The sequence below is a fragment of the Buteo buteo genome, chromosome 3 (assembly GCF_964188355.1).
Source record: "Buteo buteo chromosome 3, bButBut1.hap1.1, whole genome shotgun sequence".
Taxonomy (NCBI): Eukaryota; Metazoa; Chordata; class Aves; order Accipitriformes; family Accipitridae; genus Buteo; species Buteo buteo.
Window position 1 is genome coordinate 41,946,463 of NC_134173.1, and position 27,918 is coordinate 41,974,380.

Here is a 27,918-nt window from a genome sequence, read left to right on the forward strand (position 1 = left end):
CTTACCTTCTTCCTGTCTCTCATTCTCTCTCTCTGATTATCTGATAAAATGGAAAGAATTGTAACAGATTATTGGTAATCTCAGAATTTTACATATTTCACTGGCACATTTACCAATTATGTATTCTGTGTAACATAACTGTTTTCCTACAGCAGTGTTTGAAGAACTATCGATCTATAAATTTTACACAGCTCTAAAGCTTTAACATTGTATTTCTAGATTAGTCTGTATTTTAATTTTGTTTTGAAGCCTGAGAAAAATGTATTTCTGGAATTGTGAATAATATGTTTGGTGATACAATAAAAACCTTATCTTTTCTTCTAAAATTACCTGAACTATGGAGTAGTACAGGCTGATGTCCAAAGGCAAGCTAATCACTGATACTTTACTTTTAATGGCATAGTAGCAGCCAATATATTCTAACTATTTTTGCTGCACAGTGATGATCAGTGCCTCTTATTGCAGGGTCCTTACAAGTGATGAATAAAACCAGAAGGATTATGGAGAATGGAGGGGCTTCTTTTATCAATGCATTTGTAACCACCCCAATGTGCTGCCCATCACGTTCCTCCATGCTGACTGGGAAGTATGTGCACAACCACAACATATACACCAACAACGAAAACTGTTCTTCTCCCTCATGGCAGGCTACTCATGAGCCACGTACCTTCGCTGTGTATCTCAATAACACTGGGTATAGAACAGGTAAGAGACAAATCAACAGCAGTTCTTTGTTTGAAGTGAAAATGACAGATATTTCAGCAATGGGTCTTGAATCACTGCCTAAAATGAAGCAACTATTGTCCCAAATTGGAATTACAGAGGAGACGTTAGGTTTAGTGTTATGGAGAGGGAGGGTAGTACTGACTGCTGGTCCAGATCCGCAGCTAACAGCATGTAAAGAAACTCACTCATAATGGAGCAGCATATTTTCACGTTTGGATGTGGGAAATAAACTGTTGGGCAGTTACACCTAGTGTGAAAGAGGTGCATTTTAGTGGCATTGTGGGACTGAACTGGCAGTTCCAGCCATGATTATGGTCAGTATTATGGCCTGCTTGTGGACAGCTGCTAACAGTTATGGAAGAAGATGTCAGGGCCAGGCTGGGGACTGGTGCCAAAGACCTCACAGGAGTGAAGTGCCTGTCATGGGAGTGAAACAAGGTGAATGGTATAATTTAAACTTTGCCATGGGGCAATATTTCATTTGCATTTTCTGAAATGGAATAGAAACATGCCTTTAAGAAGGATTGTTCTGCTGTGCACCAATAAGATTTGATAGTTTTCTTGTAAATTCCTGGTGGTTTTCCGTAGTCAGGAGATCCCTTTCCTGTCTACAAAGAACTCTTCTTATTCCTCTCGTCTGCGCTTCAGCTTGATGTAAAACCTGATTCATTTCTGCATCACCTATCCCCTAAGATTCAATCTGTAGACACGTTAGGCTCCAGCCTGACTTCCCCTTCGCAAGGTACAGGAGTTGTGCGAGGTCATGAGGGTGCGATTTGTCCAAAAGCGTCGCTCGCCTACAAAGACTCCCCTTTACAGGACCAATGAGGCACAGATCTCAGTGCCAACTGCGTTCCTTACAATGTAATTGGCAGCAAAGAAATTTGTCTCTATCAGCGGCTTAGGCACAAGAACAGATTGCTTTCAAAACATATAGCAGGCAAATGTCTGCATGCTGTCTGCTTTTCCTAATTCCCTTAATGCTGCTATATCCAATGCCTTAAAATTATCTGCCTGTTTGCCATCTTTTCTTTACTACACAGACAGCTCTCTCTTTTTTCTTCTGTTTCTCTGTATCTGTAGTTCTGGAGAGCTTCTGCATCCTGTTCAAAAAGCAAACCCAGACAAATATTTAACTTCTTTGGACCTGGTGTTGGCTCTGACACATGTGCTGAATAGTACTTCAGTCTCTATTAAGCTGGTTTCAGTGAAGTTGCCATCTGAGTACAGCGCTGCTAAACCTGAGTAAGGGTCAGCATCAAGGCTTTGGAGGAGAAAAACAGGGGAGAGAACTGACAGTCACTGCTAGAAAAGGTGCTGAATTCACCCTAAAATATAAGCTTTGTCTCATGGCTTATGTCTCAGAAATCCTTTCTGCTTGATCTATGGCTGCCTCATGTGGTACTTGGCTTTCCTGTTCTTAAAAAAATTTAGTATCATCTTATTGATTTGTAATCTAATACTTGCACAACTAAATGCCTCATGTGTAAACTAGATAGCTCTATCACAAGCCCTCTCTGCCCTTCGGGGCGTAACCACTCTGCTTTGGGTATATCTTCTGCACTGCCTTGTATTATGAAGGCATGTGGAGATGTCTACTAAATGCAGACTTGGCCCTATTAAATGGAAAGAAAAAGGGGTCAAAAGAAAAGGAAAAGGAAAAAAATCCCTTTCCAAAGGCAGGCAGAGAGAACATCAGTCCTAAAACTGTCAGGGTAAGTGAGTTTAACAAGGGGCAGGAAGGAGAGAAAGGAAATGGAAACAAATGAAAATACTTGTATGAAACTCCAATGCTGACCAAGGTACATTGTCCGACCCTATAACAATATGTCTGTCCCAAAGAATTTATCCACTTACTCCTTGTAAGATAAGCCTCCCTTCTAATTACCCACAATTATTTTTGGAAGTGGCAGCTTAATTAACAGCAGATCTTATAATACATTTTTAAGGATAGTGTTGCCTCATTAAAAAGTCATCAAAAGTCCACTAACCAACTAATAACCTACACTTCACAGCTAGAAAGTTTAGTAAAATTGTAATGACTAAAGAATACCTGGGAGTCAAGGATAATTGGGAGTGAAAAAGAGGGAACTGGAGAGAGAGAGTGGCTACATGCCACATAGACTAGTCGTGACTCTGCGCTGATATTGCAGATGCTGTGGGTACTTACCCTGTGCATTTCTATGTGTTTTGAGAGGAAATCAATATCCTCCTCAATGGGAAACTGAAGTGGAGAAAAAGAAGTGAGTGACTCACACAGTTTGGTGACAGTCCTGATAAGGCCCTGGTCCAGAGAGCTCCAGTCCAGATGAGACAGAGTGCAATACCTCCAACCTGGTTGTCTGTTTGAAATTATGAAGATTTAGCTCTCACTTTTTGCACAGGATCAAATTATTATGTAAGTCAGTGGAAATAAAGAGGTGAGAGAATGTTTGTACAATGTCCTTACTTCTGTTCACTCCAAATAGTTTCCAACATCTATAAAGCATCTGCTGTCTAAACCTGCTGCAGCCTTAACTAAACCCTCTATACTGCAATTGGTCACATGTGGGCAGATTTCTTATGAGAGGAGTCCTGCTGAAGCCGCGAGAACTCCATGCAAGCACAGTAGGCCATTTAAAGAGAGGTCTGAAATGTGCTCTAATAAACTGTGGTCATAATTAGAGCCCACTGGGAAAACCTGGCAAAGAACAGAATGGAGTTTTCTTTCCTTTTTCTATTTGACTCTTCTACTCCTGTTCTACTCAGATGTGACCTCATGGAGATGTTGCATTTCATGGAAACACCCCTTTTTGAATATTATATGACAGTGCTAAATCATAGGCAGGAAAAGCGCTGGGTGCTGGCAGGGCAGAAAATATTCAGAAACAACACTGCCAAACCAAAATCACTTTTGCTTCTAATTATAATTTTAAAAAAATCCCAAAACAATTAAAGATGTTTCAATGTTTACGGTTTCCCTTACTCACAAGCTGTATGCTAATGCAGCAATGAATCAACTGCACAGCTTCCTGATCATTGAAAGTCCACTAACTTGGCAATATTAAGCTAGAATTTGTAGGAAATAGCAGGGAAGGCACAGTGAATAGGTAGAAAGAGAAAACAAAGCAATTCTGGAGAGCTTCAGAGAGATGAGACTTTTGTTTTAATTACATAGGCTCCAGCTGCTCATACTGGGGAGGAAAAAGGGTGACTCTGTAATCACTTTCAAATTTTGTGGAAATTGTGAGAAAAACTTGAGAAGTTTTCTTTTATCTTGTAGTTTTTAATGTCAGTAGACATCCCTTCAGCTATTTAGACTCAGAAATTTTATTCATAAGATTACTAGATGCAGGAGTTTGAGATTTTGCTTTGCGCTTTGCAAAGTATTGGCTGGTTATTTGCTCTTCTTTCAGTCCTCCCTGGGGTACTGTTGAAGTCTCTTACTCTCTTTACCTTCTGTTGCTCTGGCCCAGCCCTACAACACATAGTCTTGCCTCTCAGATGTGCCCTTCGGTGTCGTCAGTTCACGCTGCCATTCACCTACACAAACACAAAGGAAAACTCCAGGAGTGCACTACCTCAACCTTGCCTTCCTCCAGTAGGAAAGGAGGATTGTGCTACATCTTAATAACCGAGCAGTAGCTGAGCATTATCTCAGTATTTTAGAAGACAGAGCCATGACAGCAGCACAGCCAATATCCAGGAGACATAAATATAACAATCATTTTGTTGTTAAATAGTGTGTCACACTTTGTATACTGCAGGATTTTACATTTTTACCAGCTGAAGTTTCATCCTTTTGCAAATATGAAGAGAAATGTTAAGTTTAAAATTCTCACCCTGACTTAACGTGCGTATGCATTCAGAGCCCTCTCTGTTTAGTGTTACTTTGTCGAATCACTACCTTCTAATCCTTGCTCCTCTTAGCCCTTCACAACCAGCGTAACCATGCAGGAGGGAACAGGGGTCTGCCCTTGCTCAGCAACTGCTGACAGCCTCACAGCAACATGCCAAACGCAGGACCAGGCTCTCCCCTTATGGAATCCCACCTGAAAGAACAGAGATCACCAAATTAGGCAATTACTTGCTTACATTTTTTAGAATTGTCTTTGGGAAGATGTATTGCCCAATATTTTATTTCTTGCTCAGAAGTATCAACCAATCAGAATAACATTCAGGGTTCATGCATGCAAGTGTATTGACGGCATTCTCAGCCTTTCATGGGACAAAAATGGTAACATATCAAAGTTAAGCAACTTGAACGTTAATTTCTAAATGCTTGCATTTGTAAAACTCAAAATTCGAGAAGTGACTGGACATCGAGATGTCACTATCTGGCATGTTTTGACATTAGTCACAGACTTCTGTGTAGTGATGAACAGAAATGGTCACTTGCTTGACATCTAGTTCATACGTTCAACAGTTCACATCAGCTTCTGATGCATGTCAGTTGGCACCTGTCACTTACAGGTATATTTCTTAGTGTAGTGACCAAAGAACTAATAAAATGCTGAGGTTACAAGAAACTGAAAGCTAAGGAGTATTTAAACTCAGCACAATTCCCTTCTGACACACAGAGACAAGTTAATCTTTCCTAAAGGGAGCAAAAGCTATGCCTCCTGAAGGTGCGGGCAGACAATACATTTCCTCTGGAGGCAAAGCCAGTGTGTTTCCTGTTCACAGCCTTACAGTACAATTCACTGCCAGCACACGCTATTTTTAATCTGCATCATTTCAGTGACCTAATTTGTATCCTGCCTCATGCACTCTTTCAAAACAGAGAGGGTGACAGAATATGTTACAGGGGTGGGAATGAGTGAGCAGGGAATCAGTCCTGGTTTTCCAAATATTTCTAAAGTGAAAAAAAAGAAAGAGAGAGAGAGAACTCCAAGCATTCAGGTTCTTTCTTAATTGGTATAAAAGAGGCAGGGGAGCATCAAACATAATTTAACTTGTAAATATTTTAAATAATTGAAAATATGCCTCACTTTTCAGAATAAAATTGCACTTTCAGTCAAACTAAGAAATGTATAAATAAAACTCAAATGCGCTGAATATATTCAATAGTCCACAAAAAGAGAAATGTAGAAGAGGGAAAAGTCTGAAAAGGATAACATGCAGGATTTTCTAGTTCTATGATATCATGTGAAGTGAAACATCTTTTGGTTTCTGTCCAGGACCTCATCAAACCACAGCATGTTTGCCTACTTATGCTTAAAACAGAATTCTATGCTATTAAATATTGCACAGAAAACCGTACACTGAAAGATTTTTAGCAAATTTACACATTCAAGTGCTTCATTTAGGAAAATCTGGATAGAACATTGTCTGTGCAACTACTTCATCTCTCTTGTTCGTGTGGCCAAATGATAGTCTTTAACTACGTAATAACATACCACTTTCTGGAGGATGAAATTTCCTCAACTTAAAAACATAAACCAGTTCTATCAAGTGGCACAATGCTGGCATCCACATCAGCAAGGATGGGGGTCTCAGATCCCCTCTGCAGAAGTCTACTGCTTTCTTACTGAGTTACTAAGCAGGGTGGGGTTTTATCACACATATGGGGCCTGGGGCTGGCAGCTATAGGTTTTCAGATGTCTGCTGAAAGGAGGGTGGCAGTGAGACTCAGGAGTCCTTTCAGGCATTGTTGTGTTCTCCCCACTGTCCAAAGGTGCTTCTGGCTCCCTTCATCCTAGCCTGTGAGGCAAAGAAGTCTCCACTCCAGTTTTTCTCATCCCAGTTTTCTGGCCCTGTAAGACCTCACCTCGGCCTCTGCTCTGAGCCTTGTCCCCCAGCCCATCTGTCCTCAAGTTGTTCCCAACCTCCCGGATCCAGTCAGTCCTTGACAGACATGTCCTGTTCCCACTGCTTACCATTAGCGATCTCCTTTCCCAGCCTGACCAGCAAATCTGCTTCTCCCACCCCCCCTTCCCTTGTCAGTCAGCTTCTTTCTCCTTTCTGCACTCACTGACCAGTTTCTTGGTTTACTTTGCCAGTCCTGGGCCCCCAAGCCCCCACTGCTTCCCCCCTAACTCCCCCCCCACCTCCCACCAGCTCCTTTGCTGGATCTCCTGCCATTCCCCAAACTGCTTGTCCTTATCTGGTCACCTCCTGCCCTCTGCATTTCAATCAACTTTCTCCCACCTACTGACACCACTCACAGGTGGACACAAAATAAAGTCCTGAGGTGCCCAGATCTCCAGCACATGCAAACTGCAGGATTTTTTTCAAAACTGAGCAAACTTTGGGCAGATATTGACAGGATGATAAAAGATGCCTCCTTGACAGAGAGTCCATCATGTCTTTGACAGAGTTTGTGCTCTCAGTGCAGAGCATGGATGTGCTATCAATGAAAGCTTGCATAATTTTTTTCAGATGTTGGATGTAATTCCTTTTCCATTACTGCGGTTCTCAAAGATGGCTACTGTTTGGGCTAAGAAGTTTCAGAAAATTCAGCCTGAGGCAGACATCCAGTGTGGAAAATTTCAGTCCAAGTATAAGAAAGTTATAAGCAACTGAAAACAGGGTCTTATAATGAGAAGTGTCAGACAACATCAATACTGGAAAGTGCTACCAGCTTGGCCTATAATACAGGCTTTGTTAAAGACATCACCCAGGCTAACGATTGCTATATCAAGTTATAGGCTAATGCCTTTTGCAACTGCTGAGTTATAAAATATTTAATGCTCTTTTTGGTTACAATGGTAAACCTGGCAGCAGCTGGGAAAGACACACAAAGCTGGAGAAAAACTAGAAAACCTGAGGTTTTCTGCTGCGGTTATGTTACAAGACTGGGAACTGCGAAATCTGAATAATATTCTTGGCAATGCCACAGGCTTCCTGTGTGACTTAGGTCTATCTGAAGGTTAACCTCTTGGTGCCTCAGTTTCCTCACTGCATTTTTGGGACAGTGCTTATTTCATTTCCTAGGTAGTGCTGGCGTACTGAGCTGGCTTTCTGCACTTTAATGACGTGATACACTAATCCACTGTAATTTTTCAACAGAGGGGAAAAATCAAGATTCTTGGGTTTGAATCTATCACTTGCATGATGGGAAGAAAGCAAGGAGGAATTTACTGGAATAATCCAGAAGCTGCAGTTTTGTTGGGCTCTGTCCCCAGAAGCACAGAATCACTGTGTGTCAGCCCTGAAATGTCATATAAACAGTGCTTCACAACTCCTGTAAATGGTTTCCTGACTTTGTTAAAGGAAGTGGGCTGTCTACTTAAAGCTCTTGTCTGGGTCACGGTGACTAAACCTTACTGCAGCATACCTTTTTAAAGGTTTGGGTTTGTTTTAAATCAGAAATGTTCCCATAAGCCTCAACAAATAACAAGGGCGTAGAACATAATGTATGTCCTTTGATCCATGAAAATGCAGAGATGTCTCGCCAGTAGATGTAGGCCAGTTCACCTGTACACTAATCCACTGATGCTGACAAGAGGCAGGGGACTAATTTTATTGTGTAATACTATAAATGTTAGTCATAAATGCTTGTAGAAACTACTGGGGGAAAAAGTACTGGGAATTATGAGAATTTGAATCACATTCAGCTATAAATATCCTGACTTCAAACTCCAGAAATCCCCCGGGTGAAATTCTCCTTGTCTTGCACCCATTGCAACCCCCTGGATCTCTCAGTCCAGTTCAGAAATCATTAGCTAATTGCTAAAGGGAAAACAAAACCCTATATTATGGCATCTATTCATGTTAGGTACCAAACGTGTATTCTGCAGCCACTCCTGAGACACATAGATGTCTGTATAACTGTTCACCATGCCCTGTGTTGTTGTTTGCATAAACTTAATTGAACATACTCATACAGAATACAATTATTCTGATATACTAAGCTACTCTACATATGATTAAAAAATAACAATGTGTCCTGGGAACAGTTAGCAAAACTGCCAAAATGCAGATAAAAACTGTCTTATTAAAATGCAAAAATTGGCATTTATCTTTCCTGTTATCCCTGTGGGGGCCATTACATGCAATAATGAAAAGATGTCCCTTGAAATGGCATTACTTTTTAATGAGGCTTTTACCCACTCAGTCATAATCTCTGTTTTATTAATTACAAGCAGAAATGGCTTCCTAAACCCTGTAACTGCTGAGTACAAGTGGCTTCTAAAGCTGAGCATTCCCAGTCAGTACTCAGACTTGGCAATTCAGCAAGCGTTGGGCTACAGCTAAGTTAAGGATGTGGGCTGACTCTACAAGCCAACTATGTGAAGATCCAGCAAGGACATTTGCACATCACTGTGTCAGCTCCTGGGCAGTTCTGTGACATATTCCATAGTGCTTTAATTGTTTACAATCCTCTGGTTAACAAAAAACAACTAGGACACCCGTCGTGATTACTTGCTGATTATTATTTGGTCCCATGGACACTACTGTGCTTTCCTTTCACACTGGCACTTGTCTTCATTCAGAATGTGAAGAGCCAGACACTAACTGCTGGCGCTGGGCTCCAGCTCTGACTCACTTGCCCTATCCTATATTCAGTGGTACTCAGAAAACCCCACGGTGAAGGGACTGAACTCTTGTGTTTCAGTAAAAGCCTGGCTTTTCCCTTCATCTGTCTAATTACTCATACCTTCCTGAGCTTTTGACCAACTACTCTTGGTTAAAGCAATTTGGCAAATGTGATGCATTATCATGGCTACTGCTGCTTCTACTAGTATTCAGGGCTCTACTATACATTTGGCATGGGAACTGCTTTATTCTACAACAGGGGGAAACATCTATTTCTGCAAACTGTCACTCAAGGAGCTGCTTAAAACTTGACAGCTCTGAGATTATTTTTATGATAAAATACTAAATCATTGCCAACACAAAGGTGAATGGTTCAGACTGTCAATCCAAAGTCTCATAACATGCACCAAAATATGGGGTTCAGGGGGCCAAAGGGGAGCTAACAAAACATTATTAAAGTTAGAAAATTAAGTAATCTATAGCAAGGAAATTCCAAGATGAATTGGCCCCCACCAGCTCCAAGCCTCCCTTTCCTTTTCTAAATTCAGTTTATCTTTTCTCATCCTTATGCCTGAGGTCATTTCATCTCTGCATTTTATGCTGGTGGCTTTCTCTCAGGTAATGCCTGAATATCAAAAGAGAGAGGAGAGAAAGAAGCTGACTGTTCTTTGTTTTAGTGCCAAAACTGAAACTGTGGGGACTTTCTCACATCCATAAAGGAACACCCTATGGTGACATTAAACTGAGAAGCTGTAGTCAGTCTTTCCTGGTCATGTGTGTGTGTTACAGTTTTTCAGAGCTTGGCCATTTTGAGACAGATTTTCATAGCCACCTCTGTTATTTGCAAAGGCACTACATCAAAACATACAGACACTAGAACTTCTTAGAGAAAAGCTTGCCAATTATTTTTAAATGGGCAAACCCATTTATTTTTCCCTAGCCTTTTTCTTGGAAATTACTGAACTGTTTGGCTAAAATGTTCCATGGAGCAAAAGGCAGCCTGAGTCAGATAGCATGGAAATTATCATCACTAATGATTGAAGTTTGGCAAGACTGCAAATAGCAGAGTTCAGGTCTCAGTATTAGTCAATCTTAATTATAGGTGGGGCTATCAAACCATCCGACGTGATAAATTGCCATAACTTCCATTTCACAGCTTGAAAGCCTCAGATCTTTGTGGGAGGCAGGTTGGCAGTAGAGTCCTTTACAGATAAGCACAGCACACGGAGGTTCCCCAAGGTCATGCAGTAGCTGCTGGTGGATCTGGGATGGCATTCAGGAGGGCTGACCTCAGATCTCCCCTGTAACCACAGACTGTCCTTGATTTTGCTTGGCTCAGTAATGCTTCCTCTCTCCCATATTTTTCTTCACTGTTTTCTCTCTCTGACTTCTCTTCTCCTTCTACTCTTTCCTTGGCTTCCCTTCCCACTATATTTCAGCCTTTACCCTTACACTTTCCCTTTGACATCTGACTCCCTGAGAATTTAACCCAGTTTGGCTGCCTTAAAGGAGAGGTATGGTTTCCATTCCGGGAGGCAACACGGCACATATTCCCTCCCCATGGTCACCCTCTTCACCTCAAGCTTCTTGTCTTCTGGTTGGCCTCAGGAGAAAAAAGGAGAGAGGCTGGGTTGCTTTCTTGGTGGCTGTGGGAGGAAGAGCTAGAAGCCTGGTCTAGTGTCTGTAGGAGTTGGTTATATGTCACATTCCATGTGGTATAGGAAAGTAACATTATATATGACTGTAATTCTGGTTAGTGACATTTGGCAGTTATATGATTTGATTGCACCATATTTATGTTGCCTCAGGCAAGTCTTAATTATGAACATTTTGATTTTTCCACTAGTTTTCCCAGGAAGTTCACCATCCCCACATCAGTCAGACCTGAATTATTTAAGCCCTTCCGCAAATGTGCTTTTTTGGTTAGATTGAATGTGTCTAGGTCGAATGTGAGGTTTTCCAAAGTGACTTCATTTCCTAGTAGGAAACAAATGTGGGGGTTTGACATGTGTCCCAACGCTTGGCCAAGGAAGTGACGCTGGGCAGCAGCTCTCCGCGGGCAGCCCTGGCTGGCCAAGCCAGGGTCAGCAGCGAAGGCAGGGGCTGTGCACCACAAAGGGGTGCTGTGAGGTGGGCAGCTATCAGCCAGAGGAGCTCTGTCCCTGGAAAGGGAGGGGTCTCTGTCATTCCCTCCTTTCAGGGGTGTCTCATTTTGTGAGCACCAGGAGTACCTTTGCGCTGACTGCTGGGGACACGGGCGGCAGAACTGCTGGCGCAGGTGACCCTGCAGGGGCTTGTAAACCTCAAGAAAATTAAAAATGCAAACAGTGAAGTCACTCAGACACCCCAGTAACTTGCTGGGACTGAGCTGGAGCTAATAAATCCCTGAAAACCCAAGTTGCAGGCCCGGTCATGTGTTTTGTCACTGCACTTCCCAGGGAGTGGAAAAGCAGGGCAGACCCATCCATACTGACTTTTTTGTCCAGGCCAAAGACCTTACGCAAGCAGCTAAAGAACTTCCATACCCATCTGTCCCTAGAAGCAATGCGGCTGCATTTGCCAGGGTGCCATGCCAGCATTAATCCTCCCTCCCAAAGCCAGTTGGCCGGCTTTTGGTGTCTGTGTATCTTTGGCATAAGCGATTCACAACTCCCAGAGAGCTGGGAGCCCACTGCATTGTGAGATTGTTTTTCTTTTTACTTCCTTCCAGAGGAATTGGCAGGAGCACCTGCAAACCCTCCTGGGCCTGACGGTAAAGGCTGAAATTTTCAGTCTGAGTAGGTTCTGACTTGTCACCTGGAGCATATGGAAAAAAATACACTTAGTTTGGCAGGCCAGGCAAAGGTGCTTGACCTCCAAGTCTTTGTTTCTTCATTAGTTTTGCCTTAGAGAAGCTGTGGCAGCAAAGCAGGGTGAGGATTCCCTCTTGTTCTACCCAAATGTGGCCCCGTGGGATGGAGATCTGGACTTCCCAGAACTTTTATCAAACCACCAAACATAGCCAGGTTGCCAAGGCCAGCCTTTCAAAATTCAGAAGCCACACTCCAAAACATCACAGGACTTGCTTAAAACCACAAGGTGTTTCTCAGATGTTTCCTCTGGGCACTGAGTTTTTATTCCATTTTCAAGTGGAAACCAAGAGAAACATACTCATTCTAAAAAAAAACCCAAAAATATTTCACGTGAGCACTAGATTCCAAAAGATTAAGAAGAAGACCTAAAGTCACGAAGGCTTTCAACTCTCATAAAAACTGTGGAAAAAACTTACTTTAATTTCAAAACCCTCTAAGGTATAAAAGGAACATTTTTGATAAAGCAACTCTGACTCATTCTAAAACATTTTCTCTTCATTCATGCATGCTTTTGACTCAGACTAAAAGACTTGGATTGCAAAGCCTCATGTGTGTGTGGTTTTTTTTCTTGTTTTTTTACCTTCACAGCTTTTTTTGGGAAATACCTCAATGAATACAATGGCAGCTACATCCCTCCTGGGTGGAGAGAGTGGGTTGGATTAGTGAAGAACTCTCGCTTCTATAATTACACCATTTCTCGCAATGGTAACAAAGAGAAGCATGGATTTGATTATGCAAAGGTATTTTCCAGACACATAAATGCTGCATCATTAATCAATATAAAAATAACTTTCAGATAATTAATTAATTAACCAACTACAACCAAGAAATTGAGATGTCATTTTCTCTCCAGGGCATTGCAGATCAATTTCCACATGACAATATTAATTGCGCAACAGAAGAAAGTTTCCAAGGGCTCTTCAGTGGAGCCTGGTGATTCTTCCCTCCCTCCCTCCCTCCCTCTCTCTGCTCAAAAGTGATAGTTCGGTGGCAGAAACAAGTAGTAAATAAAGGCCTTTCCCCAAAATAATTGTGCCCCTTGCACTACTGAACTTTAAAGTTAGCTGAGTGTTGTCAGTTATTACCCACATAAGAAACCTTAGTTAATGCTGTTTTCCATTATACAGTGCACACCAAAAAAAGGCTGTGTGCCTGTGGTGTCAGACTCCGGATATGACTATGAGAATAGATAAGCGCGAGAACACGGCCGTTGGAAAACTTCAGAGCTTGTTTGTGCTCTTGACAAAGTTTGGAAAGTATGCCAAGGTGACCTGCCCACTGCCATGAAGTTTCTCGGAAAGGCTTAGGAGTGCAGATTGCAGACTTTCCAGCCTGCACAAAGCAATCTGGAATTTCCTCAGACTGTAGCTCACGGAAGATGATACAGATGTTGCAGCTGTGGTTTCTGACCCATGTAATGAGATTTTATTGGAAGCTCGCAATGCCTGTTTCTGATTTCCCCACCCGTAGAAATTACATGATACTGATTATATATTTATATAGACTAAAAAAAAGAAAATAAAGAATATTGGTTAGTTATACATTCCTTACACACCCTGCGTATGTAGCTAGAATAAATAGGGAAATAGGAGGGGAGTGGATGCTTTGGGAGAGCAGTCATACAGGCATTTCACTTGAACAGGCCACAAACCCAGAAATTATCACAACCCTTGTGTCTTGCACTCACTACCCATTTTAGAAACCAAAAGGTCACTCGCTGTCTCTTCCCTATCCTTGCAGGGATCGTAGCAGCCAGTGTGTGCTGCTGGCTACCGTGTGTGCTCCGAGTGTGCTACCGGAGAGGGGAAGGGGCAGGGGGGACAGGGAGCGGGCGAGCAAGGAGGTCACAGCTGGTTGGCTTGTCCCAGCACTGACATGCGACACAGACCTTGTCCCTCAGGCTCTGCTTTTGCAGCTGTTTGGGGCCTCGAATCCACAACATATGATTAGTCATGCCTGGAAGTGCTTGAAATTACAAACATTGTCTCAGCACTTTCTCAATGAAGCTCGCACTAGACCTCCAGGCCAACAGTGAATACTCCAAGGTGGCAGGTGGTTTAATTTAAGTTTTCATCTTTTTTTCTTAGTTCCATTTCCTCCCTTCCCCTTGTAGGCTTCCATTTGCCACCTTGGCTGTGGGTTAAGCCAGTTTATTAGTGAGCCACAACCCTAATCTCAGCAGCTGCACTGCTTAAAGTTGCACAATTAAATGAACAGAGCCTGCAGGAATTCAACTGCTCCCTGCATTCACATTTGCAATTTCTTTGATAAAGATTTTTGCAATCTGTTGCCTGTTGTGTCTTTCTTCCACTTTGTACATATGCAAAAGTATACTCTGAACAAAGAGCATGCAAGAAATGTTTATGTAAACAGAAAACCAACGTAAGAGTCAATGATTTCTTGCAGTTAGGAGCCATTACCTTGTGGAAGTGTTTTATCAGTGAAATTCAGGAAACATATCTTTGCCAATATAGTCTGTCATTTTACATGTTACTTAGCATTATATTACAAAATCTGGTAATCATATTTACTTAATGCCTTCTCTTGTATCTGTTTTGCAAAATACTGTCTCATTTTATGTGGCATTGCCTGCTTAAGAAAGTAATTACTGCTCAGTCTCCCCTATGCTCCCTGGAATCATACATCTCTTTGATGGTATGTTTTTACTTCCTGATCTGAGCTGTAATGAGGACTTGAAAATAACATAACAACATGATAGTATGTGATCTAATTAATCATACACTTTGTACCTTTTGCTTTGTGTTAATCGTATGTTCCAGGACTACTTCACAGACCTAATCACTAATGAGAGCATTAATTACTTCAGAATGTCTAAGAGGATATATCCCCATAGGCCCATAATGATGGTCATCAGCCATGCTGCGCCCCATGGCCCCGAGGATTCGGCACCACAGTTCTCAGAGCTCTACCCCAACGCTTCACAGCATATGTAAGTCAAAATCACACACTGCCAGACCCGCTCCTTGTATCTGCTTCTTGTGAGGTATTTGTTTATGGAGACGTTGCAGTAACAGAGAATTCAAATATAAGAAACTCATAGTACGCCGTCAATGTTTGCTTGTTTCTTTTGCTGTGCTTGCTCCTTTCGGGCAGGAGAGTGACAGCTCTGACCATTATTAAAGCAGAGAGAAGCTCTTTTCCTCCTGGGAAGTTGTGGGAGATTAAAAGGTCAGTATTTGGCTTTGCAAGGGCAGCTTCTTACAATACCCTGAAAATATGTAGACACAGGTCAGGATCTGTTGGAAAGATATTACTTCCTTCGTCTTCCTCTGAGATATGCACTTCCTGGGCTCTAGCTAACTGAATGCATTGAGAGTAAAAACACCCTTTTGTAGCTTTTGAGTGCACCATTTGTTTATGGACTAGATACTGGCAGATTCCCAAAATAGCCTATTAGACTGCATTTTTAAATAACATGCTTAATCTTTTCTGGTGATTACACTATAATAAAAAAAAAGAACTCTTCATTTTGTTTCTAGAACTGAAACGAACTTCAGGTAAAAATCTGAGGATAGTCCTGGATTCCACATCTTGCTTTGTACCTTGAATATTGTGGGTCCTTTTCCTCATAGTGAGGTGTTATGGAAGCTTTCCATTGCCCTTCTGTCTACTATAAGCATGTAGACCACTCTTTCCATTTGTGCTTAAACAATGTCTTTGCACCTCTTTCCACACAGAAAAAAACTTAACAAAATATTTTAGCTGGATTGTACATTGATTTAGCCTCTGGAAATGAGGAGGAATCAACTTCATCACACAGTGGAAAAGCTTCTTGGTCTACAAACTGCATTTTGGACACTCTGCAGTAGCTCACACGCAGGGATGTTTTTTGTAGTTACATTAACTACTTTAAAATTGCAAGGAGTAGCAGTTACTGCATAAACTGCATGCATAAATTGTTCACAGCTGGAGCCAGAAAGAGATTTGCTGTTCATGGCTCATGGTTAAATATTTGTTAGTTTGTATTTTTTTTATCCTCTTAGTGGCTGCTACTTTCTACATATGCTACTTTCCCTGACCTTACATTCTTAACTATATTTTTCTTATCCTATATTCTCAACGAATCCCACATTCCTGAGACTTGACTTTGCAAGTAATGCAACCAGTCAGCAATGTTTCATAGTTACTTAGCTATTCAGGGTAATTTCTACCTGGATACAGAAGCGAAGACATTGAGATTTTAGTTTGTAAATATTCAATTGAAATTTGTTCTCAAGTAATCATCCTGAAGAATTATTATCACCTTTTTATGTCCTAAAGGTAAAATAAGATAGACACGAACACATAAAACCTGTCATATTGGGTTGTGTGAAAGAATTTTCTAACTCAGTATCCTGAGTTATGTGCTCCAGCAGAAAGCAGTGGGGAATGCTTAGGGGAAAAAAAAAAAAAAAGCCAAGAGAGATTCATTTTCCCTGTTTTTCTAGCTTCTGAAAATCACCAGTTCAGGTGAAGCATCCAGGCCACTGTGCCCCATTCTCTTTGCATGGGTCTGATCTCTTTCGAACCATGGTGGCAGCCCCACCGTATTGTGGCGACAAGTTCACAGTGTTACCCTGTGCATCGGGGACAAAGGACTGCCTTTTCTTTCCTTCTAAACCTGGACCTTGCCCATGCCACCGGTGTCCCCTACTTCCCACCCTGTGAAGAATAATGAACAGTCACTACATCAAATTTAATGGACCTCTCCAATGTCCTCGTTCAATCACCCCTTTTCATAGCAAGAGTTATATCTACTTGTTCTCGCTCTGTTCAACAGATTGCTTCCCGTTTAGCAGCACAGATTGCCTGGCCTCAGGCAAGCCATCCTGTCTACTGGGGGACTATCCATCATACAGGAGGGTAGGATTCAAACTGTTTCCGCTTAGCTGTGGGGACTGTGTCTGGAAGAAAAGCACTGAATCATTGTATCTCACCCTACCTCTCCCCAGGCCAAAGCAACTCATTTTAGGCTCCATGCTCACTGCTTTCTGATGAAAGAGTGCTTGTAGGAACTTGCATTGGTTTATCATGCTCCTGACACTTTCTACTGCTTGCTGTTTTCAGCCTCCTTGTTTTCTAGCCTGTGCTGCTAGAACCAGTGGGTTTAGTTAGTCTCCAAAATTTTAACCGCCTCTCCACCTTATACAGGTTGCATGTTACCTGCAAAGCGAAGATCCCGGTTATCTGTTTGCAGGCTTAGTTTCATTTTAGTACTTGTGTAAATGAATTTTTATTTGCACGGACTCCTGGGGTCTAAATACCTTGCTCTGCTAGGCTACTTGTGGGACAGCCCAGAATATGAGACTCAGCTGTGCCTCTTCTTGTCTTCTGGTGTTGCTGATTTCTTGGCAACCTTCTTGCAAAGAGTTTTTTCTCTAGTGACCTCAAGAGATCCTTGCTGGGTTGTTTTGTGTTTCTTATTGCACTGACTGACTGCATGTGTTAGAGTTCAATCTGCAGACTAAGAAATGAGACAAATTGAAGATAAACAGCCAATTCGGGTGACTGAAGCCTCCCAATAGCTGATTTCTCTAGCAAAAATATTAGCAACGTGGTCTAAAAGACATAAGAATTTCAGTTCTCACAGAAATATCTGGTGCTCCCTGTGAAAACAATATAAGAACAATAAAATCCCTCCTGCCAAGGTTTGTGTAATTTGAACGTTTAACCCTTAGGTTTTCTTCCTTGGTGGTCAAGCACCATTTGAATCTCTTTTTTTCTGACCTTGGGTGACAGCCATCTGACCTTGGATTTTGTTTTTAAAAATGTAGTTGCTATATCATGTTACTGTAACGCCTACCTCCAACAAAGAAGGGAAATCAGGTCAAAAGCTGCTTGCTGGCTTTACAAACTGAGATGGAAGGTTATACCTACAAACCAAGGATTAAGATAGCCTGTCAACCACATGTGAGGGGAAGTTTTGCTTAAAAGGACAGCAGCTGAAGCAGACCCTTAAATTACATGACGTTTCTTTGCTGGTAAAGTGCCTGTCATTTGATTGAAATACTGCCTTTATAAATTTAAAAAAAACACAAACCGAAAGTTTGTTTAGAAGTTTTCCACTTACACATCTGAAGGGGGGAGCAGCTATGACAGGAAATACTCCAGCTCAGGGAGACTTCTGCCCTCAAATGTGGGTGTCGGTCTCATTTCCCCACTTAACAACATGGACGGAAGAAAACCAAATGAATGCAACAGCAAAGTCCATAAGATTTATTAAAACCCCATCAAAGCCAAAAAGGAAGAATTACATACCGCCATTACCTTACAGTCCTGGCCTCCTCAGCACAAACAGCCTACTGGAGTGGCATGAAACATCTTACAAGGACAACTGTTTAATCATTAATTTTGAGTGATCCCCGTTAATTCTTATTAGCTCCAGTTTAACATGAAACACAGGCTATATCATACTGGAAGCAGCAGACACTCACTATTGTTTTTAAGTGTCCATTCTTCCTCCCACTCTCCCACCTCTCCTCTCCTTAAAATATGTTCTATTTCTGACACCTAAAAATATTTCTGAAAGTTTATGCTGGCTGCTATCACCATAATGAGTGATATATTTTCTGAAAATAAATCATACTAATACACATACTCTAGCTATGCCCAGAAGTTATTTCTGTGGAGAAAATGGGACTGGAGAAGATGTGCTAGATGAAAGCAATGTATAGATCTTTGCTGTGGCAATAAACATCATCTATTGGGGAGAGAGGTTGCTAGACCTTTGGAAATGTTGTTGTTAAATATGAAGTTATGACACAAGAGATGGCTCTTTAGGTGTCCTTGACAGCTGTTGCAGGGGAATCTTGTTCCATCAGACAGCTGAGCAGGAAAGCTTTGACTCAAAGGATGCTCTAATGAAAGCCTGAATTTTCAGTTATGCTTAGGGCCTCTGGCACTTTAACTTCCCTTTACCTTCCAGTATGAACCAGTCTTAGGGGAACTGTGAATTGGACCTAAGCTGTTTATAAGCTGTGAAGTAAACAAACATTAGAAGCAAAAATCTGCAGGAGATAGATTTACTGAAGAATGTAGAAAAATGGAAATTTTTTGCAAAACGCTGCTGGCTGTGCTGAGTCAAAGACCCTTGGGCTGGCAGGAGGACTGACAACCAGATTTTATGGTTACCTGGAAGCAATCCTATTGCCAGGCTAAATATCTTAGGAGGAGCAGCTAGAAATGTTATCTGGGAAAAGATCGGAAAGTTTCCCAAAGTAATGTGAGAAAAGGTAGATGATATGAAAGGCAGACCTTTAAATTTCCATTTAAAGATAATATGAAAGGTGCTGAACGACCAGGTCTGGCAGTAGCTGTGTGCTTGCAGTAGTGAAGCATGAAAAACAATGCTGTTGCAGCTCCTGATCCCTAGAGCAGTCTTAACTGTGAATTTGGGGTGTGAGATGGCTGCATTCAGGGTGCCTTCTCGTCACTGAGGCTGAATCTCAAACATCTGCCGGTTACAATGGTATTTCTTCTAATGTGGACACTTACCCATTAGAGTGGGCTCATACATTTGCATCAGTAATAAATCTTGACACGTCAGTGTGTCTTGTCGCTGTTGGCCTGAGGCCTGCTTGGACTCCTGACTTAGAGATAAATGATCAAAATCATCATGCACGTCATTGCAAGTGTGACTTCAAACAGGACTAGAAGAAATAGTGTGATATAGAAATGAGGTAAGATTTTAGTTACCCAATTAACTTCTGCAGCAGCAACAAAGATTTTTTCCCAAAATAAAAAGGTGTCATTTTTAACGGGTAACATCTTTATTTTCTTCTTTGTTCCGAAATACAGCAGTTGTGTTATACTTCAGGAGTGAAACTTTCATAACTCACATGCCCAGATATATAAATATCCCTGGGTTTAAGAGAGTCCTCTTTTAAAAAGCAGTGAAAGTGACCCAGAATCGTGAAATTCAACTTCACATTAATATTGACCACACCACTGGTCATAGTTTTTTGACTTTTAATTTTGGGCAGAACCTAGGCTTCCTGCTTTCCAAGAACAGTGTCTAAACCTGGAAGTCTACTTTCCCTGGAAACAAAGGATTTGCTTCCTTTGTTTATTTACACTTTTTCTGAAGAAACATGACCACTTATGCAATGTTTGCTAATCATATTTCAAAGAAAAATATAGGTGTTAATTTTGTATAGAAACTATTCATTTTTCACAACGAGTTTTACCATAGGTATTATTTTAAAATGTTGACTTTTATTTTTATGAAGCGAAAATGTTCCTGGGGCATATAAGTACTGTATTATTTTCAGTAACTGGAGGACTCCCAATCTAAACAGAAGATTAGCCAAAGACTTTGGGGATAAAAACCCCCAAGAACTCTATGGAATTATTCAAAACCAACATTTTTAGGCAGTATTTTTGTGAACATAATTTTCTTTTGTTGAATAGAAACATGAGGGAATTAGGAGATTGTAAATAAAGGCAAATGCAGATTTTTAGTATGAGCAAATGAACAAATGTTTGTAAACACGCTTGTTTCTTTCCACATTAACCCATATGTAACGGACATGTATATATTTTTAGATATCAAATTTTTAGAAAACAAACGTTAATTTAGGGTTGCACTGAATTCTGGGAGCTCTTAAAACATGCTGTACTCTGCTTTATTTCTTTTCCACACAGATACCACAACTGTGTAAACAGCATTAGCCAAGCTGAATCTCCCATTCTTTTCTTAACCTGTAAAATATCTTTTTGTAATAATGATTTGCAGAAGGGCTGTATTCCATTTGTTTCATTGAATATCACACCAAAAACGATTCAGTTACTAGTAGAAGGCAGTGTAATTCATTTCTGAATGACTTGCTATTTGAGGACTCCATTTCAATAGGTCCTCAAGTACAAGCATGTTTTGGGTTGTTAAGGTTTTTTTATTTCTTGTCTAACTTAAAGTTATTGTAGTACCTTAGAAGCCAAATAAGTTACATTCTCTATTTTGAAGTTCAAATTTAAATATACAAATATAGTGAATAGGTTGTCAGTAAGAGTAATTAAAATGTGTGATATGAAATGCTGATTGTTCATGTAAGTGAAGGTTATTGAGGCCCTTTGGATTCAGGCCACAAAGCTGAATGCTAATATATTCCTTTCCTCTCAATGTAACTTTAAGTATCTATTTGAACTGATGCTTACAGATAAATAAATGATAGATTTCATGGTAAATCTTTCTTCAAAGAGAAAAGTGCACTAGTGCTTATAGATATTCACTCCTTTATGCTTTATCACCACCACTGTGGGTTTTCCTGTTGCAGTTTAACAGGTGGTAAATAGACAGTAAATACAATTTCCATGATGGTGCATGAGCAAAACAATGCACACTGATGTAGAGGTATTAAGCACTAACAGAACCCAAACCACAAGTCATTCCTTTCCTGAGGAGAATGTAATCTTAAGTCTAGGGAAAGCTAATACTAATTTACTCTTTTGGCTTTTGCAAATGTGCATAAAAAGTGGGATGATTTCTCTGTAAATTCATTCACATAGGTGAGTGATTATGAAATCTCAGGGTGAATTATTGTTCTCATTCTGAGAATGTGTTTACGGAAAAGTGCCTGACTCTGTTCAGCATTTGTTATTCTTAAGTATTTGGGATTTTTTTTGTTAGTTAAACTGTGGGTATCAATCTGAAACTTTATGAACCTGACATCTTCCAGTGTCCTGCCCAGTGCCAGAACAGACCTGTCATGGAGTGCTAAGAAGTCTCTGTGTAGTAAGTTCTGCATAGTATGTGTTGGACAAATGTAAGCGAGCAACTCAGCATTCTAGATTTGCCCAAGCTAGTATACCCTACAAGAACGACAAATACTATACCTTTTTAATAAAGTAATCATTTGCTCTCTCAATCCTTACCCTCTCTACAGATTTTAATATTCATGTAGTATATTGCTGGTCATTTTAGAACAGACCTACATGAAGGGAAGCACTTTTTCATGCTATCTATTTTTGTAACATGTAAAATGAACTCTCAGTCAGCCTCTGGGCACACATTCAGAAGTTTAAGTGCTTTACTATTTGCTGATCAACTGGCAAGAATGACCTTGAAAGCAGAAACGGCTCCTTACTGCACTCTGGGGCAGCATCTGAGCAGTTCAGGGGCAGCCCAGCAAATACCAACAGGCCTGTGAGCAGTAGCTCCTTGCCAGACTTAGAGGCCATGGACAACCTGAAAATAATGGGGTACCTGGCACTGTCTGCTGATCATGGATGAACAAACGTGCTCAAGAAAAGATGGCATCCATCACTGAGAAGAGGCAATAGAAAACACAGTACATATCTTCAACCTTATATTCCCAGTGCTAAGAGTAATCAAGGAAATGTAGATGTTAGTGTTACTTTTCAGCAGTACTTGTCAATACAGAGCAAAGCCATTCCCAAAAATGGAAGAATAGAAACAGTGACAGACTGTGCCATGATGACTTTCAAGGGCTTATAACAGCTGAACATTTAGTTGATATCTCCAACTGCTTAAGAAAAAAATGTTGTGATAAACAGTCATCACTGACAGGGAAGAGGTCTGTCTACTTGGAAAGGTTTTCAGAAATCAGCAATATTATCCCCAGAATTCACCTCTATTGCATTTGTCTTGGGATTTTTTACCCCCCAAAAAGGTAGACAGATCTGAGGGCAATGTCAGGTCTTGTGCCTGGCAAGCAGTGCCATTCCAGTGGATTTCTGCAAGGTATAACAAAGAAGAGTATGCAGGGACCACAGACAAGTTGTGGGGTTTTGGGATTCCTTTCTGTCTCTTCCCTAGTACTCTTTCCCTTCCACTTTGGATCCCCATTTCACATTTCTCCATCAGCCACCGGCATTGGATATTTCACAGAAGGTCCTGTTCCTTGAATTGTCTGGGAGGAAAATTCTGCTCGCTCTCTGCCTACTGCATTTCTCACCCAGAAAATTCAAAATGCATTTGGAAAGTGTCTGTGAAAGGGTTTAACCACCCTGCTAAACCCCTGAGTGCTGCATTTAAAGACTATCCATTATGTGGAGGAGGCTTCTGACAATGGCCTGGGAACAGGAGACCTGCGCCTGCTTTAGCAGCTGGCTCTCCTTCCTGGCACAGCGGCAGGCTGTCATGGCGCTGCCGGCTGAGCAGGGCTCACAGCCACCTCATCCCGCGCTCAGGAGTCCGCTGAAAAAAAGCAGGGTTTCGCTGGAAAATGCTGATTAATCGAAACTCGGCTCTTGCCCGGGAAAACATGTCGTCTGACAAACTTCCAAAGAAACCGAGGAAAGTTTGCACTGGAAGTATCCTTCTTTTCTGTCAATGTGCCTAATACCTGATAGCTGACCAGAACTCCTAAGACTTGCTTCTTCAAGGTCTAGGGCTCCATCGGTCCATCTTGTTGGCTGCTGGCCAGCCAACAACCTGGGTGTTTGTGCTCCTGGGCTCAATTTCATTAGTTTTGTGATAGTATAAACATTTCTTTTAAAAATCAGACTTCAACCATGGGAAATGTCAAAAATTTTGACTTTTCAACCTGAAATAAAAGAATTTCCAGCAGAAAAGGAATTCTAGTTTATGTTTGTCTTCACTTAGCAGGGAGCTAACCTTTCCATACTTCTTAATCTCAATCAAAGGTTCACAAATCCTGTGATACCATTGTCTCACTTCTGTTTTCCCTTGAGGCTAATGGTTAAGTGGGTTAGTCAAAACGAGCTGTATGTACTAGAGACATACGTACCTCTCAAATTCTACCTAAATTCTCAAAAATGGTCTCCAATTAAAATGTGGGCTCTGGTAACACTAGTGTTACTGTTCTTACCTTAGTATTGACTACTAAATTCCTTTATCCCACAGGAAAATATCTTTCTTGTGAGTTTCATTTAACTTGTGCTAATATAAAGGTAATTTCCCTACTGGAAGCATCAGGGCAATTTACATTAATACTAAGGGGAAGTGCTCATCTTTGGTCTCTGACTTTCTTCATTTTTCTACTTATCTTTATGGGATGCATCATTCAGATAAGCATTTTTAACAACTAGATTCTTTTGTTAGAAATATGTTTCGGCATATCCCAAATATTAACATGGATCTGGTAGTGGTCTTTAAGCCTGAAAGAAAGCTCAGAAAGCAAGAGGTTAAAAAATGTTTAGGAAGTGATATATGAACCAATGAAGCTTGGAAGCCGCTGAAGTGACGTTTGTTGATATTTGACATTAGAAATACCAGCTACCACATGGAATATGTGATTTAACTGTTTGTTGGCTATTCCTGTGTTAGAGGAGTCCCCACCTTCCTCCAATGCCTGTGATGCTGCACAACTTTTCATATCCTTTCTTTTCCTCCCAGCACTCCCAGCTATAACTATGCACCAAACATGGATAAGCACTGGATCATGCAGTACACAGGGCCCATGCTGCCCATCCACATGGAGTTTACAAACGTCTTGCAGCGCAAAAGACTTCAGACCCTGATGTCAGTTGACGACTCTATGGAAAGAGTGAGTTCAAGAAACTACTGTGAATACAATCTTATTAGTTGGTAACAAAATTAAATTAATACTTTCTTTACCTTCACCAACCACAGCCTGGGGAAAACCCTTGGGCTACAAAGAGTTACTCCACATATCGCCAGTAGAAATGAATTCTGGTTCTCTGCAACAGTGCCAAGCTCCTCGCTTGCTTCTTTTAGTTGCTGCTTGAATAAGCTGATGATTTTTTTTAAAGGGAAAAGTCACTGGGCCTAATATAAAGCCTGGTATTAACAGAAGATGCATCACCTGCATGTACACATGGATAGACACAGGTGCGCACATGACAACTTCTATTCATTTCACACACTCCCTTCACAGTTCATCCTTCAGCTGAAATCTGGGAATTGGCAAATCACAGCAACTCAGGTGTCACTCTGCTAGTGTTTGCAGAAGTTAGGCAATGCAGTGTACAGCTAATTATAGGTAACGTGATACATGAACTATTAGGTGTACTTTGCATGACTTTTTGTTAAAAAATCAAGCACCATGACCAAAGATCTTCCCCCAGAGAGATTTCTTTAAACTTTAATAAAAATTTACAGCCTTTTCCCAAGCCCACAACTGTAAGGAATGAGAAAGTTGTAGACTAACACAGTAAATCAAATCTGAGTACCATTTGCTATAAAGCTGTAGCAGGCTTTTTTCCCAAGCTGTGTTTGAGTATACAATGACTTTTGGACATATTAATGCAACTACGTTAGTAGTACTATCTTTTGCTGTTTAATTTTCTGGACCTGTTTAATTTTCCCCTCTGTCAAATATGAAATTTAACTTGTAAGTTGAATTTTTTAGCAGCACAATAAAGACGAGATGTAAAAATGTCCATCCCAGAATGTCTGTTTCAACGGCCTCACTGATTTCATGTTTGGTTCTGTGAACTTAAGGGAGTAAAATGGTATTTATACATGATTATGCACAAAACATGTTTTGCTACGTTTAATTCAGAGTTTTTCCTATGCTGTGTTGCAGTTATACCAAATGCTTGCAGAGATGGGAGAACTGGAGAATACCTACATTATTTACACTGCTGACCATGGTTACCATATCGGGCAGTTTGGACTGGTCAAGGGGAAGTCAATGCCATACGACTTTGATATTCGAGTTCCTTTCTTTATTCGTGGTCCAAGTGTAGAGCCGGGATCAGTGTACGTTCTCTTATGTCTCTAGCACAGCTGTTGAACCTAATGTAAAATGTTTCTAAGAGCATGTAATTATCCCTCTGTCTAGTTTCATTTCATAAAGGATGCTCTATTATTGCAGAGCAATGAGTCTTATAAAGAGGCACTTCTTTCATTTTGCATATTATTAATAAGTTGTAATGGAGATGAGACAATTGTATAATTCATAGTCCTGTACAGTTAGGCTTTGGACTTTGCTTTTGAAAAGCAGGTGCTCACCTTTACTGCTCACCTTCTGGTTTAGCAGAACGGATGGCGTCATGCCCTCATTGTCAAGGAGGTAAGAGTAGTGTGGCTACTGCGCCTCCTTGTTTTATTGTGCTTAGCTTTTTCTTTGTGGTGACAGTCTGCAGTACTGGCCTGTCGTTCTGAGTTGTAGACTTCAAAGGGGGTTTTCTAAACTTAGCACTTCTGTAGAGCTTTACATCTTCAAAGCCCTGATAAACATTAATTACCATTCTATTTCCAAGAAAATGTGAAGAGTTACATATCGAACACATGACAACCATGACCTTTTCTGTTTATTTGCAGGGTGCCTCAGATAGTTCTGAATATTGATCTCGCTCCAACAATTCTGGATATAGCAGGACTTGACACGCCTCCAGATATGGATGGCAAATCTGTCCTAAAGCTTCTGGACTTGGAGAGACCAGGAAACAGGTGGGTCCCATCATATTTTTTTTTTAGCCAGTTCAGAAGCAAACACCTGAGTAAATCAAAAACTGAATGGAAAAAGAGATTCTGTGAAAATGAGCTGTGTCATGCCAAGGACCACAGCTTTCACATTTGAAGAGTCTCTTAAATAGCACATCTATAAAATTGCAGGTATATATAAGCGGAGAGGTGTTTTTTGAAAAACAAATTGTTAACACTAGCAGTGCTATACATAGGTGCCAGCAGTAAATATTATTATTTTGCTTTCAGGTTTCGAACAAACAAGAAGACCAAAATTTGGCGTGACACATTTCTCGTGGAAAGAGGGTAATTATTAGGGGTGAGAGAGTTTGGGGAGAGCCTGTCTGCTGGGAACATTCTCTTGTACATGCTTTCCTTTCTGCTCCCTCCTCTTCCTTTTTATAGTCAGCGAAGTAGTAAATTTTGCAAGCAAACTTACAGACCTGACTTGTTTCCTGGTCTCCCACCACTGGCTTTGCAAGCTGCTGTGCCCCCAAATCCCTACCTCTGAAGAAATTTGAAAGCATGCTTTTCTGGTGACTCTTCTAGCCTATACCTCCTTTTTCTCTAACATTGTACTTGTGCACACTTCTGTCATCGTCTGACTCATTTTCTTACCAAATCTCTGCTTCAAATCCAGTTATGCAGAATCCTCTTATCAAGTGATTTTGTATTTTCCACCACATATTGGAAGCATTCTTCATTTTTGTTCTAAGAAGAAAGAAAAGGCTTATGTGTAAATGAGATTTATGACTACAACTGCTCTTCTTTTTGCTGATACTTCTCTACACCCTCTCACCTTGCCAATTACTGCTGTGAAAATTTTCTCTGGGTAAAAATTTTACAGCAATTTCCTCGTGGCACTTTATGGCTTTACAGATTATGGAAATCCTTTGTGATGTAGTGCAAAACAGTGCATATAAGTCACACTGTAATATATAAGGTATAGCTGAACGAGTATGGAAGCCCTGTAGTGTCTTCAGCTGGGCTTTTCAGCCAGGCGAGTATGCTTCAGTGTGTTTTGCTTTGTGAAAGAACATACATTTATGTATGAATGGTGCTGAACTGTATCCGTTAGACATGTTTCAGCAGCCCTTATTTCTCTTTGGGTAATTTCCAGCAAATCACCTGAGTCTTTTATTCACTACATGACCTACACTGAAGGTCAGTAACAGACATGTGGGAATTTTTTTTCCCTGAGAAGACATTAAGTCTTCAAGTAGCTTTGCTTTTCTAGTTGAATTCCTCATCTCCAGATTTTAGAAGAATGTGTCTGAAATATTCTTTTTTTTTTTTTAAGCAAATTTCTACGCAAGAAAGAGGAACCAAACAAAAACACTCAGCAGTCTAATCAACTACCAAAATATGAGAGAGTAAAAGAATTATGCCAACAAGCAAGGTACCAGACAGCCTGTGAACAACCAGGACAGGTAAGCCACAAACAACTGCAGTCTTCTATGTGCCACAGGGAAACACGTATTTTTCACTGTAGGTCAAAAGAATTTGAAGAATATGTCATTTAGAATA

General features: G+C 40.8%; 1 protein-coding gene across 10 annotated transcripts in view; it reads left to right on the top strand.

The window, feature by feature from the left end:
* Window positions 1-27,918, top strand: part of SULF1 (sulfatase 1) — a 125,746-nt gene that overhangs the window by 66,472 nt on the left and 31,356 nt on the right. For 7 of the 10 annotated variants that reach the window (XM_075023415.1, XM_075023418.1, XM_075023416.1 and 4 more), the window contains 8 exons: window positions 466-705; window positions 12,627-12,778; window positions 14,819-14,988; window positions 24,355-24,505; window positions 25,508-25,683; window positions 26,248-26,376; window positions 26,641-26,697; window positions 27,692-27,821. In XM_075023415.1, coding sequence (XP_074879516.1) covers window positions 466-705; window positions 12,627-12,778; window positions 14,819-14,988; window positions 24,355-24,505; window positions 25,508-25,683; window positions 26,248-26,376; window positions 26,641-26,697; window positions 27,692-27,821 — 1,205 coding nt within the window. Of the gene's footprint in view, window positions 1-465; window positions 706-12,626; window positions 12,779-14,818; window positions 14,989-24,354; window positions 24,506-25,507; window positions 25,684-26,247; window positions 26,377-26,640; window positions 26,698-27,691; window positions 27,822-27,918 lie in introns of those variants that run through there. The other 3 variants (XM_075023424.1, XM_075023423.1, XM_075023422.1) reach the window with 2 other exon arrangements.